The sequence below is a fragment of the Nerophis ophidion genome, linkage group LG24 (assembly GCF_033978795.1).
Source record: "Nerophis ophidion isolate RoL-2023_Sa linkage group LG24, RoL_Noph_v1.0, whole genome shotgun sequence".
Classification (NCBI taxonomy): domain Eukaryota; kingdom Metazoa; phylum Chordata; class Actinopteri; order Syngnathiformes; family Syngnathidae; genus Nerophis; species Nerophis ophidion.
Window position 1 is genome coordinate 35,836,079 of NC_084634.1, and position 20,275 is coordinate 35,856,353.

Genomic DNA, 20,275 nt, shown 5'->3' on the forward strand with positions numbered 1-20,275 from the left:
AGAATCGATATTGCATCGAATCGTGGGACACCCTAAGATTCACAGTCCTAATTAGAATGTAAAGATCGTTATTTCTAGTGTAATGCTAAAAGGACGGAGTGCAGCGTTTTAATAAGTATCGCATTTAAAACGAAGGATGATAGGAAAATATTTTCTCTCCGCTTATTGTCTAAAAAATGCTTCACTGTTTAAAAATGTAAAAAAATAAAAATAAAATTCTAGTCATGGTTTCTAGCTAAAACAAAGTAACAATACTTGTGAGTATTTTTTGGTATTGTCTAAAACAGGGGTCACCAAACTTTTTGATCTGGGGGTCGCTTTGGGTTAAAAAAAAATAGTTTTCCCAACGATTTTGCCATTTTTTTTTTTCCCCTCGTGCACTAATTGACTTAGAGTGTGCACTTGCCGCGCTCTCTATATGTTTTTTTATATATATATACATATATGTGTATATGTATGTATGTACCTTTTTAATTCCACTTTAGTTATGTTTTTGTTTATTTGAATAGTATTTTTAGAATGTGCCATGAGCCTGTAAAACATTAGCTTCGGGTTACAAATGGCCTCAGGGCCACACTTTTAACACCCCCGCTGTAGATAATAAAAAAAAATTTAAGCTACAAGCAGCGATGGACGGGACTGACATTTGCTGGTGTTTCCTGCCTTTACCCATTTAACATATCTTTACCTGCACATTACTTACCTTCCCTGCATCCTGGGGTCACACTGGTGCTTCTTTCTTTCACCCATACATGCTGGTGCTTCCTCCCATCACCCAGACAATATATTTACCTGCACATTACCTACCTTCTCTGTATCCTGGAGTCAAACTGCTGCCTCCTTCTTTCACCCAGTCAGCATATCTTTACCCGCACAGTACCTACCTTCTCTGCATTTTGTGGTCACGCTGGTGCTTCCTGCTTTAAAGCGGCCATCTTGAGACGGCAGCAGCGCAGCAGCATCAGCTCAGCAGTTCTTAAAAAGCTTGTAAAATCCAAACCAGAGCAGTTAGAAAAACTCTTTCCGAAACTTTTAATCAGAAGCATTCAATCTCTTTCCTGTGCTAGTGTGAAGCCGACACAACAAACGCGCTCAGAGGAGATAATGTTTGAAAAAAGGTGACATGTTTTTACAAAACTTTTGTTTTGAAGGGGTAATTGCCAACTTCCTGTTGATTTTTGCTGAAGGATGTCAATTAATGAAATATAAGGCTAAGTGAGACCTACATAAAAGTTTTTGTTTCATGTCTCTACGACATTCTTACCGGAAGTTACGAGTAGTTTTGTCTGTGTTTTCTTCCTAGGTGCAGTTTTGTCTGTTTTATTCCTAGGGGGCGCTAGAGCGCAATTTTGAGTTTTGGGGTTAGGTTTTTTGATCAGATTACAATTTTTGCCAGTCCTGATGTGTGTATCCAGTTTGGTGAGTTCTGAAGCATGTTAAGGGGGTCAAATTACAGCTCAAAGAGGCAAAGGTGAGTGTTTTTATAAAACTTTTGTTTTGAAGGGGGAATTGCAAACTTCCTATTGATTTTTGCAGAAGGATGTCGGTGTATGAAATGTAGGTGTAAGTGAGACCTACATAGATGTTTTTGTTTTATGTCTCTACGAAATTCCTACCGGAAGTTACAAGGAGTTTTTTTCTGTGTGTTCTTCCTAGGAGCAGTTTTGTCTGTGTTTTATTCCTAGGGGGCGCTAGAGTGCAATTTTGAGTTTTGGGGTTAGGTTTTTTAATTAGATTGCAATTTTTGCCAGTCCTGATGTGTGTGTCTAGTTTGAGTTTTGAAGCATGTTAGCCGGGTCAAATTACAGCTCAAAGAGGCAAAGGTGAGTGTTTTTATAACACTTTAGTTTTGAAGGGGGAATTGCAAACTTCCTGTTGATTTTTGCTGAAGGATGTCAGTGTATGAAATCTAGGTCTAAGTGAGACCTACATAGAGGTTTTTGTTTCATGTCTCTACAAAATTCCTACCGGAAGTTACAAGCAGTTTTGTCTGTGTTTTCTTACTATCAATCAATCAATCAATGTTTACTTATATAGCCCTAAATCACTAGTGTCTCAAAGGGCTGCACAAACCACCACGACATCCTCGGTAGGCCCACATAAGGGCAAGGAAAACTCACACCCAGTGGGACATCGGTGACAATAATGACCTAGTGGGACGTCGGTGACAATAATGACTATGAAAACCTTAGAGAGGAGGAAAGCAATGGATGTCGAGCGGGTCTAACATGATACTGTGAAAGTTCAATCCACAATGGATCCAATCCAACACAGTCGCAAGAGTCCAGTCCAAAGCGGGTCCAACTCAGCAGAGAGAGTCCCGTTCACAGCGGAGCCACCAGGAAAACATCCCAAGCGGAGGCGGATCAGCAGCGCAGAGATGTCCCCAGCCGATACACAGGCAAGCAGTACATGGCCACCGGATCGGACCGGACCCCCTCCACAGGGGAGAGTGGGACATAGAAGAAAAAGAAAAGAAACAGCAGATCAACTGGTCTAAAAAGGGAGTCTATTTAAAGGCTAGAGTATACAAATGAGTTTTAAGGTGAGACTTAAATGCTTCTACTGAGGTGGCATCTCGAACTGTTACCGGGAGGGCATTCCAGAGTACTGGAGCCCGAACGGAAAACGCTCTATAGCCCGCAGACTTTTTTTGGGCTTTGGGAATCACTAACAAGCCGGAGTCCTTTGAACGCAGATTTCTTGCCGGGACATATGGTACAATACAATCGGCAAGATAGGATGGAGCTAGACCGTGTAGTATTTTATACGTAAGTAGTAAAACCTTAAAGTCACATCTTAAGTGCACAGGAAGCCAGTGCAGGTGAGCCAGTACAGGCGTAATGTGATCAAACTTTCTTGTTCTTGTCAAAAGTCTAGCAGCCGCATTTTGTACCAACTGTAATCTTTTAATGCTAGACATGGGGAGACCCGAAAATAATACGTTACAGTAGTCGAGGCGAGACGTAACAAACGCATGGATAATGATCTCAGCGTCTTTAGTGGACAGAATGTAGCGAATTTTAGCGATTTTACGGAGATGAAAGAAGGCCGTTTTAGTAACGCTTTTAATGTGTGCCTCAAAGGAGAGAGTTGGGTCGAAGATAATACCCAGATTCTTTACCGTGTCGCCTTGTTTAATTGTTTGGTTGTCAAATGTTAGAGTTGTATTATTAAATAGAGTTTGGTGTCTAGCAGGACCGATAATCAGCATTTCCGTTTTTTTGGCGTTGAGTTGCAAAAAGTTAGCGGACATCCATTGTTTAATTTCATTAAGACACGCCTCCAGCTGACTACAATCCGGCGTGTTGGTCAGCTTTAGGGGCATGTAGAGTTGGGTGTCATCAGCATAACAGTGAAAGCTAACACCGTATTTGCGTATGATGTCACCTAGCGGCAGCATGTAGATGCTGAAGAGTGCAGGGCCAAGGACCGAACCCTGGGGAACTCCACACGTTACCTTAACGTAGTCCGAGGTCACATTGTTATGGGAGACACACTGCATCCCATCAGTAAGATAAGAGTTAAACCAAGACAGGGCTAAGTCTGACATACCGATTCGTGTTTTGATACGTTCTAATAAAATATTATGATCGACGGTATCGAAAGCAGCGCTAAGATCGAGGAGCAGCAACATAGATGACGCATCAGAATCCATCGTTAGCAATAGATCATTAGTCATTTTTGCGAGGGCTGTCTCCGTCGAGTGATTTGCCCTGAAACCGGATTGAAAGGTTTCACATAGATTGTTAGACGCTAAGTGTTCATTTAACTGCTCCGCAACAATTTTTTCGAGGATTTTTGAAATAAAGGGAAGGTGAGACACCGGTCGGTAGTTTACCATGAGGTCAGGATCGAGGTTAGGTCTTTTAAGAAGAGGATGAATAACCGCTTTTTTGAATGCTAGGGGAACAGTGCCCGAGGAAAGTGATAAGTTTATAATATTTAGCACTGATGGACCTAATAATACAAAGAGCTCCTTGATCAGTTTCCCAGGAAGAGGGTCAAGTAAACATGTTGTTTGTTTTATTCCATTTACACGTTGTAACAATTCCTCTAATGTTATTTCCTCAAAACGAGAGAAACTATTTTGGAGGGCAGTATCCGCCGTATATACAATCGTGTCAGTGTTAATAGAACCCCGTTGTAGCTGGGACGCATTGTCTTTAATCTCCTTTCTAATGACTTCAATTTTCTTACTAAAGAATTGCATAAAGTCATCAGCTGAGTGGGTGGAGCTACTGGAAGGAGTCCCTTGTTGGGTTAGCGATGCTACCGTACTAAACAAAAATTTAGGATCGTTTTTATTACGGTGGATGAGATTTGAGTAATAATTAGCTTTAGCTAAGGTAAGCATGCGTTTATAAGTTATTAAACCATCACTAAATGCTTAATGGTGCACCTCAAGTTTAGTCGTGCGCCATTTGCGTTCCAGCTTTCTGCATAATAATTTCTGAGCTCTAGTTTCTTCAGTAAACCACGGGGTGCGCTTTTTTGGAGCCTTTTTTAACTTTAGCGGTGCTATGTTATCAATGGTTTCGCGCAGGGCGTCGTTAAAGTTGTTAGTGAGGTTATCAATAGAGCCCACATACTTTGGGAATGGTGCCATTACCCAGGGCAGTAGGTCAGCAAGAGTTGTCGTTGTGGCTGTATTAATGTTGCGGCTGCTATAGCAGTTATTATTATTATCAGTTTGACGAACATGCGTCTGAACCTCGAATTTTATAAGGTAATGATCGGACAAAACTTTAGTATACGGGAGTATCGTAACTTTGGAAGCGGTGATACCCCTGACAAGCACTAGGTCTATCGTATTACCGTTGCGATGCGTGGGTTCATTTATTATTTGTGTGAGACCACAGCTATCAATTATAGTCTGGAGCGCTACGCACGGTGGGTCCGATGGGGTATTCATGTGGATATTAAAGTCCCCCATTATGATTATATTATCGGCGTGTGTCACTAGATCAGCAACGAACTCTGAGAATTCATTGATAAAGTCCGAACAGGGCCCTGGGGGGCGGTAGATAACAGCCAGGTGTAGAGGCAGCGGTGTGACAGACCTCATAGTAAGCACCTCAAACGATTTATATTTATTATTTATGTTAGGACTAAGGTTAAAGTTTTCGTTGTATATTAGTGCGACCCCCCCACCCCTTTTAAGCGGACGGGCAATATGCGCATGTGTAAAGTTAGGAGGACATGCCTCATTTAGCGCAAAAAAGTCGTTTGGTTTAAGCCAGGTTTCACTGAGACCGATGACGTTAAGATTGTTGTCTCTGATGATATCATTAACTAACAACGTTTTGGGAGACAATGATCTTATGTTTAAAAAACCTATATTATAGGTAGTGGGCTGTTTTAGGGAATTTTTGATCAAATTATCCGTAGTAGCAATATTAATAATGTTGTGTTTATTATGCCCAGTGCATTCAGTATAATTACGACCATATCTAGGAATTGATACGACGGGAATGTTCCGATTGTTTGATTGTTGCTTTGATAAACTGCACGCATCATGGTTAGCCTCCTCAGTAACGGGGATTTTCCGATTGTTTGTTTGTTGCTTTGATAAACTGCACGCATCATAGTTAGCCACCTCAGTAAAACACATGTCCAACTCTGAAACACTCAAAGCAGAAAAAACTTGTTCTAATTTAACAGACTCCTTACCCAGACCAGTAGTCTCGCATTTTCCATCTAAATCCGTCTTCAGGGTGGAGGGAAGTGGTGTTCTGTGGGGATTAGCCTTCTGCTTTGTTTTTAGCCCCGCTCGACATCCGCGTTTCCGATCACACCGCTGGCGTCTGCTCCGTAGACGGCCCCCGCTGCTACTAGACTCCTCTGCTTCACAGGCCGCTGGATGTAGCCGCCGATGTATTCCCATGCTAGTTAGCAAGTCTAGCACGCAAGTGTCTATCGGTCCAAAACGGCCCGATGTGTCCACATCCAGAAGTGTCTGGCGGTCGTACGTGATCACGGAGTGACCACGATGCGAGCCAGCCATGAAGTCTGCAGAACTGTCCGGCATTTCCGCCAAATGTTCCATCTTTAGCAAGAGCACCGCAGTGTCGCAGCCCGTCCGGGCGCCGCCATCTTGCTTATATTATTATACTAGGAGCAGTTTTGTCTGTGTTTTATTCCTAGGGGGTGCTAGAGTGCAATTTTGAGTTTTGGGGTTAGGTTTTTTGATTAGATTGCAATTTTTGCCAGTCCTGATGTGTGTATCCAGTTTGAGTTTTTGAAGCATGTTAACGGGGTCAAACTACAGCTCAAAGAGGCAAAGGTGAGTGTTTTTACCAAGCTTTTGTTTTGAAGGGGGAATTGCAAACTTCTTATTGATTTTTGCTGAAGGATGTCAGTCTATGAAATCTAGGTCTAAGTGAGACCTACGTAGAGGTTTTTGTTTCATGTCTCTACGAAATTCCTACCGGAAGTTACAAGCAGTTTTGTCTGTGTTTTCTTACTAGGAGCAGTTTTGTCTTGTGTTTTATTCCTACGGGGCGCTAGAGGGCAATTTTGAGTTTTGGAGTTAGGTTTTTTAATTAGATTGCAATTTTAGCCAGTCCTGATGTGTGTGTCCAGTTTGGTGAGATTTGAAGCATGTTAAGGGGGTCAAATTACAGCTCAAAGGGGCAAAGGTGAGTGTTTTTACCAAACTTTTGTTTTGAAGGGGGAATTGTAAACTTCCTGTTAATTTTTGCTGAAGGATGTCACTGTATGAAATGTAGGTCTAAGTGAGACCTACATAGAGGTTTTTGTTGCATGTCGCTACGACATTCCTACTGGAAGTTACAGGCAGTTTTGTCTGTGTTTTCTTCCAAGGGGGCGCAAGAGCACAATTTTTAGTTTTGGGGTTAGGTTTTTTGATTCGATGGCAATTTTCGCCAGTCCTGATGTGTGTCAAATATGCGAGCCACTTCTCCAAAATACTCCTTTTGAACACTCCTCCCACATTAACACTTCAAAAGACACATATTTGCCTGTTTGTTGACCTGCAAAGTATGTTTTTGGGGTGGAGGAGTCTGGTCGGGTGCTGTTTAGCTAACCGCTCCATCCTCGAACGATGTCGATGCAGCGGCAGATAAAAAAGTGAAGTTTCCATGGACTCACAAAGACTAAAACAACTCATTTTCTGCAGGCATGGCACAGGATGAAGTTGAAAAAGTTGACCTTACACTCACCTTGGTGTTTACCATCAAGTTTTTCTTTTGACAGCCCATCGCGGTAAAATTGTCCAAGTGCAAAATGTAAGAAATTGTTCCGGAAAGTTCATTACTTTGAAGACGGCCAATTAAAACGCGGAGAAAACGTCCTTTTTAATTTCAAGGCGTAAAAAACAAAACAATAAGTGCCTTAACGCCAACAGTGAGTAATGACTGCATTAGAAATGTCCGATAATGCCTTTTTTACCGATATTGTCCAACTCTTAATTACCGATACAGATATATACAGTCGTGGAATTAACACATTATTATGCCTAATTTTGTTATGATGGATGCATTAAACCAGGGGTGTCCAAACTTTTTCCACAGAGGGCCGCACACGGAAAAATTTAAGCATGGGAATTGACATTCCCTTTTGATATTTTTCATTTTCAAACCATAACAAAATATATGGATTTTATTTTTTTAATCCTTAGGGCTCCTGAGGAGAATAGAGGGTCTCAGTCACTAAAATGTTAAAAATAAGTCAAATTATTATTATTATTATTTAATGCTTACAGTAAATCTTTATATCAACTTCAGGTTGATATAAAGTAAAACAAATAAGGTTTTATGCCTTTTCTGTCAAAGACAACTTTGTTTTTTATAGCAAAACTGAAATATGCAGTATTTAGATAGATAGATAGTACTTTATTGATTCCTTCAGGAGAGTTCCTTTTATTTAGCAATTAAAGCCCTCAAAGATCAATAATGCAGGACACCATTGATTCTAATTATTTAATATTTTTGAGTAATCACAGTGAAAAGTTAAATAAAATCCTACTAAATATATTTGAGATGCGAAAGGTTCCCCACTCATAAAGTGATACCTTTTTATAATTTTTTTTTAAACTTTTAACACTTAAATTTCAAGATCAACTTCCGATATATCTGTCGATTTTAAGTTTGAACTATTATTTTGTTTGTTTTATGCTCTTTTGTCAAAACTTGGATATTTTTATAAGGCAACCACACAACATATGCAATATTTTTTTCCACATAAAACATTTCAAAGTGATCATTTTTAATTAATAATTCATTATAACATGGATTTTTTTGTCTTTTTTTTTGAGCAACGTAAAAAAAAACAAAATAAAGACAGAAGGAAAAAAAAACTCCCTGCATGGCAGCTTTGTGTCAACATTGCCACTTTTTCTCATTAGATTTCACTTCATTCCAATTTTTTTTTTAATTTTTGCAATACTATCAATTTTGCAATGTTTGCAGAATGTGTGGCGGGCCGGTAAACGATTAGCCGCGGGCCTTAAATGGCCCCCGGGCCGCATTTTGGACACCCCTGTATTAAACAATGCAACAAGGTTTTTGGAAATAAATCAACTCAAGTTATGCCATATTTATTATTATTGAAGTCACAAAGGGCATTATTATTTTTTTTTAACATGCCTCAAAACAGCAGCGTGGAATTTGGGACTTGCTCTCCCTGAGAGAGCATGAGGAGGTTTAGGTGGGCGGGGTTGAGAGGGTAGCAGGGGGTGTATATTGTAGCGTCCCGGAAAAGTTAGTGCTGCAAGGGGTTCTGGGAATTTGTTCTGTTGTGTTATGGTGCAGATGTTCTCCCGAAATGTGTCATTCTTGTTTGGTGTGGGTTCACAGTGTGGCGCATATTTGTAACAGTGTTCAAGTTGTTTATACGGCCACCCTCAGTGTGACCTGTACGACTGTTGACCAAGTATGCATTGCATTCACTTTGTGTGTGTGAAAAGCCGTTGATATTATGTGATTGGGCCGGCAGACAAAGGCAGTGCCTCTAAGGTTTCTTGGCGCTCTGTACTTCTCCCTACGTCCATGTACCACTCTGTACAGCAGCATTTTAAAGTCATAAATTTTACTTTTTGAAACAGATACCGATAATTTCCGATGTCACATTTTAAAGCATTTATCGGCCGATAATATCGGACTGCCGATAAACATCTCTAAATTTGTTGCGTTTAGACCAGATGTTCCTCCGATGACACCTAAGCTGATTTTAAATGAACACAAAGAACAGAATAGGTATTTTGCAATTTATTCCAAAGCTTTGGAGGGACCAACCTAAAAAACAACACATTCAATTCGCATCGCCCAGTTGATCTGAAAACCCTCCGGAAGTCTTGTTTTTTTCCATACACAACTCTCCCCCCCTCATTCCTACAGCTTCAAGGTTCACACATGCACACTACTTAGCAGCCAACCATAAAGAGCACAAATGGAAAAACACTATCTGTTTTCAAATATGACTATGGAAAATAAATAACTCAAAAATATGGATATACTGTATGTAGATATCTATCTCCGTCAGACTGCATCCTTTCTGATTTTGAATGTGTCAGGGATGCAGGACATCACTAACATGCTCACTGTCTTATTTTCTATCCCCCAGCTTCCAGAGGAGGAGGACTACGACCTGAGTGACGTTGAACTGGATGACATCTCTGGGAAAACAGAGTTATGAGTCCTTCAATTAAAAAAAAAAAACGGGGCAAGAATCCGACCCGGACTGTTCAGCCTGGATCTGGTTCGGGTCCTAGGCGACCTTCACCTTCCTTCTCCCGTGGATGAAAGGAAGGCCTGGTCGGTCGCAGTTACTGAAATACTCCAGAGAAGACTCCTCAAAGTCACACACAGTGTCTGATCCCTCAGTTAACTGCTGAAACAATTGAGCATATTTAAGCTCCGATTGTAATTATTTTTTTTTTTTTTGATTGTTCATCCGTGTCTATTTTAAAATGTGGACTCAAACTTGTCAATGTCAAGCCATCTATTTTTTTTTTTTTTTTTTTTGTGGTTTCAGGATAAAGCAGTTGGGGAAGTGTGTAGATTTTTCTTACACAAACTTTATTTCAATTGTGTGAAAACATGTTTGTTACAATAATAAAACAATAAACAACCACCGTCTCCGTATTTAAAGTCACTATATCAAAAAGGTTGCATTCCACAGAGTGCATGCAATACTATAGGCATATACACGTTATGTATAAAGCATTCCTGAGCAACATTGAAGTCACTTTTCAACAGTTTTTAAGTCAAATTGAACTTGGAATTGCTGGAGTCATAACACTTGGTAGGTAAGCGGTCCAGTCACTATAAATACATGGTATGGCACTTTGGGGGCAAAAAAAAAACAAAAACGTTAGGAGGCAGGAGAAAAAGCATATCCACAGAAAAGAAGCCACGATAATGTAAACATAAGACGTGGAGTGCTATACCGTTTATGTCCTGACCATGTTTTTTTTTTGCCATTCTATTAGGTCAACAACCGTGCGGCCTCAGAACTGGCGAGACGTTCCCTGATCGGACTGTAGCAGTCTGACAATGGACGGGTCGCTCTTGGCACCTTTAATGAACTCCTCCAAGGACAATCGACCTGTCCGGTACATGGCACAAAAGCAGCACACTTCAACCGGGCGTTGTTGGAAAGACTTGTAACATGCAACATGCTGAAGTGAGATGAAAAACCGTGAAATAACCAAGTGTCAAAATAAGGGCGGTCCTTGATAAAGACGGGGATTTTATTTTTTTCCGGTTAACTATATTTTTAATTTTCCTGAGGGAATGCTCCAGAAAAAAAAAAATAAAGTACTATCTAGCTAATGAATGTGTAACTCTTGAGGGTAAACTGCAATTTGAAGGAATTTTTGCTAGTCATTCACAATCCTTACGTAAGACAAGAACACATTTAAATTTTTTTTAAGACTTTCTAAGCAAAAGTCAGCTCGAAATGCAGGTCATGGGATTTTGCTCTATTCCTGTCTATACAGAGTTTAAAAACCTCCAACAAAATGTTATATACGCACTATAGTGAGGGTGAAATCACCAAAATGCCAATCTTGAGACCTTCGAATTCGGGAGATGGGGGGATATTTATAGCTAGAATTCACTGGATTTCAAGTATTTATTATATATATGTATCTATATATTTATTTATGTATGTATGTATATATATATATATATATGTATGTATATATACTGTATGTATGTATATATATATATATATGCATGTATATATATATGTATATATATATATGTATGGATGTATATATATGTGTATATATATATATGTACATATATATATATATAAATATGTATATATATATATGTATATATGTATATATATACATCCATACATATATATATATAAATATGTATATATATGTATATATATATACATCCATACATATACATATATATATATATAAATATGTATATATGTATATATATACATCCATACATATATACATCCATACATATATACATCCATACATATATACATATATATATATAAATATGTATATATGTATATATATACATCCATACATATATACATATATATATATATATATATACATATATATATATATATATAATTCACTGAAATTCCAGTATTTCTTTTATATACTATATATTTATATTTATATATTTTTTTATGTTTTATTGTTTTGTTTTTTAATGTTTTAGTGTTTCGTTTTTAATGTTTTGTATTGTGTTTTTATATGTTTAATGGATCTTAAGGTCTGCAATAAAGATTGATGATATATATATGTGTGTATATATATATATATATGTTTATGTATATATATGTTTATATACATATATATAAAAGAAATACTTGAATTTCAGTGAATTCTAGCTATCTGCTGAAATTCAAGTATTTCATATATATATATATATATATATATATATATATATATATATATATATATATATAAGAAATACTTAAATTTAAGCGTTCATTTATTTACACATATACACACACATAACACTCCTCTCTACTCATTATTGTATTTGAAAGTGCAATGCTTTGCAGCCAGTAGCAACACCTTTGAAGGAGCATAGGTATGGGCAGCATCTGTGACATTTAATTTGTAGGAAAAGGAGTGAGTTTAGGGTTGAATTGTCCAGCCTCGTTCTATTCTCTGTCACTATCTTTTTTTTGGACATTACTACTTGCCGTAGTTTGGAAGCAATGCATGATGGGATTCCGGATGTTGTGTGTCAGTGTATTAACGTGCCGGCTGGAATAAACACACGCTGAGCTATAGCTCCGTGCCTGCCTACTTTATGGGTTGTAGATAAACCGATGGATAACGGAGACGTATATAGTAGTCTCCTTGTTGTGTGTGTGCAGTTGTGCACTCTCTAAAAGCCGTAGATGTTATAACGTGACTGGGCCGGCACGCTGTTTATATGGAGGAAAAGTGGATGTGACGTCAGGTTGTCCTCACTCAGGTCCGGCTGGAAATCGGGAGAAATTCGGGAGAACGGTTGTCCCGGGGGATTTTCGGGAGAGGCACTGAAATTTGGGAATATCCCGGAAAATTTGGTGAGGGTTGGCAAGTATATCCACCGCTGCTGCTCACTGCTCCCCTCACCTTGAAACAAGGGGATGGGTCAAATGCAGAGAGTAATTCCGCCACACCTAGTGTGTGCGTGTGACTATCAGTGGTACTTTTAACTTTTTTAACTAAGTATATATGTAATGCAGTGGTGGGCCAGCAATGTCTTCTATGCTGGCCTAACAAAACCAGAAATCATGATCATAATTAAAGATAAAAGTTTTTTTAATTTTTTTTATTTCCCTAAATATCTAAAATTATCCATATTCCTTTCATGTCATATTATGCTCCTTCCAGTGCGGTTGGTTTTAGGTTAGAGTTTGTAACCAATCAGAGTTGCAATTCCAAAGCAGGTATAAAATAGACTAAAGCAGGGGGGTCTAAAGTGCGGCCCGGGGGCCATTTACGGCCCACAGGTCAATTTTAACGGCCCCACGGTGAATTTAGAAATACAACTGAAAAAAATTGAAAACATAAAAAGTGATATAAAAGAGCAAACAGGTGAAATGTAACAAGAAAATGTTGCAATGCTTTAATCAATCAATCAAGCTGCCATGCAGGTTGTTTCTTTCTTTTAAAAATAATAATGAATCAAAATCAATGTCATTTTGAATTATTGACCTATTCAAGGCTTCAATTACGTCAAATTAAATATTCCACTTTGAGATATTTTTGGGGGAAAATGTTGCATATTTTGTGTTTTGCCATATAAAAAACTGAGCTGTTTTTTTTAAAGAAGGGCCTAAAACATACAAACAAAAAACATAAACAACAATAAAACTTAAAATTGACGGATATATCTGAAGTTGATCTCCAGTTTATTGTGCTAAAAGTAAACTGTAAAAAAAATGTATAATTTATTTTTTAACACTTTAATGAGTAGGACACTTTTGGATCCCCAATTATTTTTGGCGTGATTTGTTTTTAAGTGTCATTGCTCAAAAAATAATAATGAATCCAAATCCAAAATTAAGGCTCCAATTATTATATAATCTCAAATATTCCACCTAAAAAAGTTATTGGGTGAAAATATGGCATATTTTGTGTTTTTTCCCCAAAAAAATTTGAATATTGATCTAGAGATTTAAAACTTGCATAATAATAAAAATAATAATATTGAATAATGACACATTTTTTATATATTTTTTTTACCAAAACCCTTTATGGTCCCCGGGATCATAACTGAGTGGAGGCCTAAATGTATATATATTTTTACATATATTTTATTGGTTTTTAAAATAAAAATTATGAAAATGGCCCCCGCTTGCGATGTGAATTGTGTGAATTAGTGAATAATATTTATATAGCGCTTTTCTCAAGTGACTCAAAGCGCTTTACATAGTGAAACCCAATATCTAAGTTACATTTAAACCAGTGTGGGTGGCACTGGGAGCAGGTGGGTAAAGTGCCTTGCCCAAGGACACAACGGCAGTGACTAGGATGGCACAAGCGGGAATCGAACCTGCAACCCTCAAGTTGCTGGCACGGCCTCTCTACCAACCGAGAGTGCGATTTGTCCAGGGTGTACCCTGCCTTCCGCCCGATTGTAGCTGAGATAAGCGCCAGCGCCCCCCGCAACCCCAAAAGGGAATAAGCGGTAGGAAATGGATGGATGGATGGATGGGCCCCCGCTTGCTTTGATTTTTAAGTGTGCGGCCCTCAGTGGAAAAAGTTTGGACACCCCTGGACTAAAGGCTTTATATTGCTTTTAGTCTATTTTATACCTGCATGTCCTTTCCATCTTTTTTTTCACTTGTAATTGAGCTACTGTGTGGAACAATTATTCCTTGTAGATCATTAAAGTTATTCCAAGTCTAAGTCTATTCAGCGAGCTTACGTTGCCATGCTGCACTATCAGTGAACTTGCACATACAGTTGATAGACAGTTGCAATAGCCAATCAGATCACGAGTTGTTGTCAGTAAGGCCTTCTCGATCAGTGGTTCTCAACCTTTTTTCAGTGATGTACCCCCGGTGAACATTTTTTTTAATTTCAAGTACCCCCTAATCAGAGCAAAGCATTTTTGGTAGAAAAAAAGAGATAAAGAAGTAAAATACAGCACTATGTCATCAGTTTCTGATTTATTAAATTGTATAACAGTGCAAAATATTGCTCATTTTGTAGTGGTCTTTCTTGAACTATTTGGAAAAATAGATATAAAAATAACTAGTGATTAAATTCTAAATAAAGATTTCCACACATAGAAGTAATCATCAACTTAAAGTGCCCTCTTTGGGGATTGTAATAGAGATCCATCTGGATTCATGAACTTCATTCTAAAGATTTCTTCACAAAAAAAAGAAATCTTTAACATCAATATTTATGGAACGTGTCCACAAAAATGAATATTGCATTGTTGCATTTCTTTGCACGGTTTATGAACTCGCATTCATATTTTGCTGAAGTATTATTCAATAAATACATTTATAAAGGATTTTTGAATTGTTGCTATTTTTCGAATATTTAAAGAAAAATCTCACATACCCCTTGGCATACCTTCAAGTACCCCCAGGGGTATGCGTACCCCCATTTGAAAACCACTTAACGTTGAACGTGACATTTAGGCGTCCTGTGATTGGACAATCACCGTGACCGTCAGCGAATGAATTACAGTTGATAGACAGTTGCGACAGCCAATCAGATCACAGGTTATCTACCCCAAGTAGCCTGATGTTAACGAGCCTGTGATTGAACACTCACTTGTCATTCAAAAGTGAGTATCCAATCACACCAGTTGCAACTTAGCAGGAAGCAGGAAGTCTTGACCCACCAAGAAGGAGAACAAAATGTGGATTAGGTGGCAGACACACATTTGCAAGGCCATTTTCAGGAAGGATGTTTAAAGAGAAACTACATCTTGTGAGATGATGTCGGCGATGAAGTGGGGAAATGCTCGCCATTTCCACTCCAATCAGCCGACTACGAGGGGCGTCGAAGGCGTTCAGCAAATAGTGAGTTCAAATTTTCCATTAATTTTCTACCGCTTGTCTCGTTCGGGGACGCTGGAGCCTATCTCAGCTGCGGAAGGCCGTGTACACCCTGGACAAGTCGCTACCTCATCGCAGATAGACGGACAACATTCAAACTCTAGGGCGGGGGTCGGCAACCCACGGCTCTAGAGCCGCATGCGGCTCTTAAGCGCCGCACTAGTGGCTGTCTGGAGCTTTTTCAAAAATGTATGAAAAATGGAAAAAGATAAGGGGAAAAAAATACAAAAAATATATTTTCTGCTTTAGTATGGTTTCTGTAGGAGGACAAACACAACACAAACCTCCCTAACTGTTATAAAGCACACTATTCACATTAAACATGCCTCACTAATTCGAGTATTTGGCGAGTGCCGTTTTGTCCTACTAATTTTGGCGGTCCTTCAACTCACCGTAGTTTGTTTAAATGTACAATTTTCTCCGACTTTCTAAGACGTGTTTTATGCTCTTTAGCGCCGCCCTAGTGGCTCTCTGGAGCTTTTTCAAAAATGTATGAAAAATGGAAAAAGATAAGGGGAAAAAAATACAACAAATATATTTTCTGCTTTAATATGGTTTCTGTATGAGGACAAACATGACACGAACCTCCCTAATTGTTATAAAGCACACTATTCACATTAAACATGCTTCACTAATTCGAGTATTTGGCCAGCGCCGTTTTGTCCTACTAATTTTGGCGGCCCTTGAACTCACCGTAGTTTGTTTACATGTAAAACTTTCTCCGACTTTCTTAGACGTGTTTTATGCCACTTCTTTTTCTGTCTCATTTTGTCCACCAAACTTTTAACGTTGTGTGTGAATGCACAAAGGTGAGTTTTGTTGACGTTATTGACTTGTGTGGAGTGCTAAGCAGACATATTTGGTCACTGTAAAATAATCGATGCTAACATGCTATTTAGGCTAGCTATATGCACATATTGCATCATTATGCCTCATTTGTTGGTATATTTGAGGTCATTTAGTTTCCTTTAAGTCCTCATAATTCAATTTATATCTCATGACACACTATATGTATGTAATATGGCTTTTAATTTTTTGCGGCTCCAGACATATTTGTTTTTGTATTTTTGGACCGATATAGCTCTTTCAACATTTTTGATTGCCGACCCCAGCTCTAGGGCCAATTTAGGGATGCCAATCAACCTATGAGTTCAAACATTTTATATCTGTATTTTTCATGTTTAATATGTTTTTTGCAATCAAAATTTTGACCGTACCACATAAGATGTATTTTAATTGCCGATGCGGGTTTATTGGTTTTTAAATGTGCCAGAAAAGAACCCGTTTTGTACACTGTTGGTGGTGATTGAATAACCTGACTCTTGCCAGATCTCTGTGATTATTAATAATATATAATTACATTTCACCAACTAAGAGGCTCAGCATTAGCTATTTTGTGAAAAAAGTATTTCCTTGGCGTTAGCACTTATAGGTACAATATCGCTAATACTAATAAGGTCACAAGATGTATTTTTGGCTGCTTTTGAATGTTTTTAGAGGGCTGTATGGGCACGATATAGTTCTCCCATTAGCTGCATTGTTAGCCAACTCATACTTTTACTAACGTAAATGCATAAAAAAGAAAAACATATGTGTTCTTGTCTTTCATAGGGATTGTGGATGATGGGTAAAATTCCCCCCAAAAAGTGCAGTTCCCCTTTAAGCGTATGTGTACCTTCCGTTCATTCTATTCTTAAACGCAAATCAAAAAACAAAATTAGGAATGTTTTTTGATTTTTATAATATATGGCTGATTTTAAAACAAAAAAAAAAGTGTAGATTTTCAATAAAATATTGCCATAAAATTTTATTTTGTGCTGTTTTCCGGTTTGTGTACCGTCCGTTCATTCAATTTCCAATTCTTAAAAGCTAAACAAAAAACAAAATAAAGCCGTTTTTTTAGATTTTTACTATATATGGCATATTTTAAAACGGACAGAGTTGATTTTCAATAAAATATTGCCGTAAAATTGAATTTTGTGCCGTTTTCCGGTTTGTGTACCTTGCGTTCATTCTGTTTCCAATTCTTAAATGCAAATCAAAACACAAAATTAGGGTCGTTTTTGGATTTTTATTATATATGGCTGATTTAAAAAAATAAATAAATAAAAAAATTGGAGATTTTCATTAAAATATTGCCATAAAATTGAATTTTGTGCCGTTTTCCGGTTTGTGTACCTTCTGTTCATTCTATTTCCAATTTTTAAATGCAAATCAAAAAACAAAATTAGGACTGTTTTTCGATTTTTATTAAATATGGCATATTTTAAAACAAACAAAAAAATGGTTGAATTTCATTAAAATATTGCCATAAAATGTAATTTTGTGCCGTTTTCCGGTTCGTGCACTTCAAAAACTGAAATCTAAGTACAAACCCCGTTTCCATATGAGGTGGGAAATTGTGTTAGATGTAAATATAAACGGAATACAATAATTTTCAAATACTTTTCAACCCATATTCAATTTAATACACTACAAAGACAAGATATTTGATGTTCAAACTCATGAACTTTATTTTTTTTTGCAAATAATAATTAACTTAGAATTTCATAGCTGCAAAACGTGCCAAAGTAGTTGGGAAAGGGCATGTTCACCACTGTGTTACTTCACTTTTTGTTTTAACAACACTCAATAAACGTTTGGGAACTGAGGAAACTAATTGTTGAAGCTTTGAAAGTGGAATTCTTTCCCATTCTTGTTTTATGTAAAGCTTCAGTCGTTCAACAGTCCGGGGTCTCCGCTGTCGTATTTTACGCTTCATAATGCGCCGCACATTTTCCATGGAAGACAGGTCTGGACTGCAGGCGGGCCTGGAAAATACCTGCACTCTTTTTTTTAAGAAGCCACACTGTTGTAACACGTGCTGAATGTCTTGGCATTGTCTTGCTGAAATAAGCAGGGGCATCCATGAAAAAAACGGCGCTTAGATGGCAACATATGTTGTTCCAAAACCTTTATGTACCTTTCAGCATTAATGGCACCTTCACAGATGTGTAAGTTACCCATGCCTTGGGCACTAATGCACCCCCATACCATCACAGATGCTGGCTTTTCAACTTTGCGTCGATAACAGTCTGGATGACACAATGTCGAATATTTCCAAAAACAATTTGAAATGTGGACTCGTCAGACAACAGAACACTTTTCCACTTTGCATTAGTCCACCTTAGATGATCTCGGGCTCAGAAAAAGCCGACGGCGTTTCTGGATGTTGTTGATAAATGGCTTTCACTTTGCATAGTAGAGCTTGAACTTGCACTTACAGATGTAGCGACGAACTGTATTTAGTGACAGTGGTTTTCTGAAGTGTTCCTGAGCCTATGTGGTGAGATCCTTTAGAGATTGATGTCGGTTTTTGATACAGTGCCGTCTGAGGGATCGAAGGTCACGGTCATTCAATGTTGGTTTCTGGCCATGCCGCTTACGTGGAGTGATTTCTCCAGATTCTCTGAACCTTTTGATGATATTATGGACCGTAGATGTTGAAATCCCTAAATTTCTTACAATTGCACTTTGAGAAACGTTGTTCTTAAACTGTTTGACTATTTGCTCACGCAGTTGTGGACAAAGGGGTGTACCTCGCCCCATCCTTTCTTGTGAAAGACTGAGCATTTTTGGGGAAGCTGTTTTTATACCCAATCATTGCACCCACCTGTTCCCAATTAGCCTGCACACCTGTGGGATGTTCCAAATAAGTGTTTGATGAGCATTCCTCAACTTTATCAGTATTTATTGCCACCTTTCCCAACGTCTTTGTCACGTGTTGCTGGCATCAAATTGTAAAGTTGCGTCTGCCTCACAATACGAAGTTCCTGCAGTCCTGGGTTCAAATCCAGGCTCGGGATCTTTCTGTGTGGAGTTTGCATGTTCTCCCCGTGAATGCGTGGGTTCCCTCCGGGTACTCCGGCTTCCTCCCACCTCCAAAGACATGCACCTGGGGATAGGTTGATTGGCAACACTAAATTGGCCCTAGTGTGTGAGTGTGAGTGTGAATGTTGTCTGTCTATCTGTGTTGGCCCTGCGATGAGGTGGCGACTTGTCCAGGGTGTACCCTGCCTTCCGCCCGATTGTAGCTGAGATAGGCGCCAGCGCCCCCCGCGACCCCGAAAGGGAATAAGCGGTAGAAAATGGATGGATGGATGGATGGATGATTATTTGCAAAAAAAAAAAAAAAAAGTTTATCAGTTTGAACATCAAATATGTTGTAGTGCATTCAATTGAATATGAGTTGAAAAGGATTTGCAAATCATTGTATTCTGTTTATATTTACATCCAACACAATTTCCCAACTCATATGGAGACGGGGTTTGTATCTTGTCTTTGCAGTCTATTCAATTGAATATAAGTTGAAAAGGATTTGCCAATCATTGTATTGTGTTCTTTATTTACTAATTACACAACGTGCCATCTTCACTCGTTTTGGGTTTTATAGATTTTTAATGAATCATTTCTATTTAATTTGTTCATCACTGTGACCAATTAACAGCGACAAACAAGGGACGGCTGTAATGCTCTGTTTGCAGTTGCGTAACTCGTGTTAGGTGCTAAAGCAGTGTTTTAGTTGGAACAGACAAACATAGAAGAACATCAGCCTCACCGTCGTTGTCGATGTCCATCTGTCTAAAGATCTTATCCGTCCGCTTTTCCGGGGTGGATTCATCCTCGGGCATCTTCATGACTGACGACACCATCTTGTAAATGGCCTAGGAAAACGGATGGACACAGTTTTTTTGTTGTTTTTTTTTTACTC

The 20,275-nt window shown here is 38.4% G+C and overlaps 3 protein-coding genes across 4 annotated transcripts in view; 2 read left to right on the forward strand and 1 right to left on the reverse strand.

Annotated features, from left to right (window-relative positions):
• LOC133542347 (protein disulfide-isomerase A6-like) overlaps positions 1 to 10,093 on the forward strand; it is a 31,601-nt gene extending 21,508 nt beyond the window's left edge. Inside the window, exon 13 of the mRNA XM_061886395.1 lies at positions 9,586 to 10,093. Coding sequence (XP_061742379.1) covers positions 9,586 to 9,657 — 72 coding nt within the window. The 3' untranslated portion in view covers positions 9,658 to 10,093. The remainder of the gene's footprint in view (positions 1 to 9,585) is intronic.
• Positions 10,020 to 20,275, reverse strand: part of LOC133542348 (hippocalcin-like protein 1) — a 35,011-nt gene continuing 24,755 nt past the window's right edge. For both annotated transcript variants that reach the window (XM_061886396.1, XM_061886397.1), the window contains exons 4-5: positions 20,123 to 20,228; positions 10,020 to 10,569 (exon numbers count right to left, since the gene is read on the reverse strand). In XM_061886396.1, the coding sequence (XP_061742380.1) occupies positions 10,472 to 10,569; positions 20,123 to 20,228 (204 nt within the window). In that variant the 3' untranslated portion in view covers positions 10,020 to 10,471. The remainder of the gene's footprint in view (positions 10,570 to 20,122; positions 20,229 to 20,275) is intronic.
• The window catches only part of apobb.1 (apolipoprotein Bb, tandem duplicate 1), a 96,094-nt gene continuing 91,159 nt past the window's right edge, over positions 15,341 to 20,275 (forward strand). Inside the window, exon 1 of the mRNA XM_061886392.1 lies at positions 15,341 to 15,489. Coding sequence (XP_061742376.1) covers positions 15,428 to 15,489 — 62 coding nt within the window. The 5' untranslated portion in view covers positions 15,341 to 15,427. The remainder of the gene's footprint in view (positions 15,490 to 20,275) is intronic.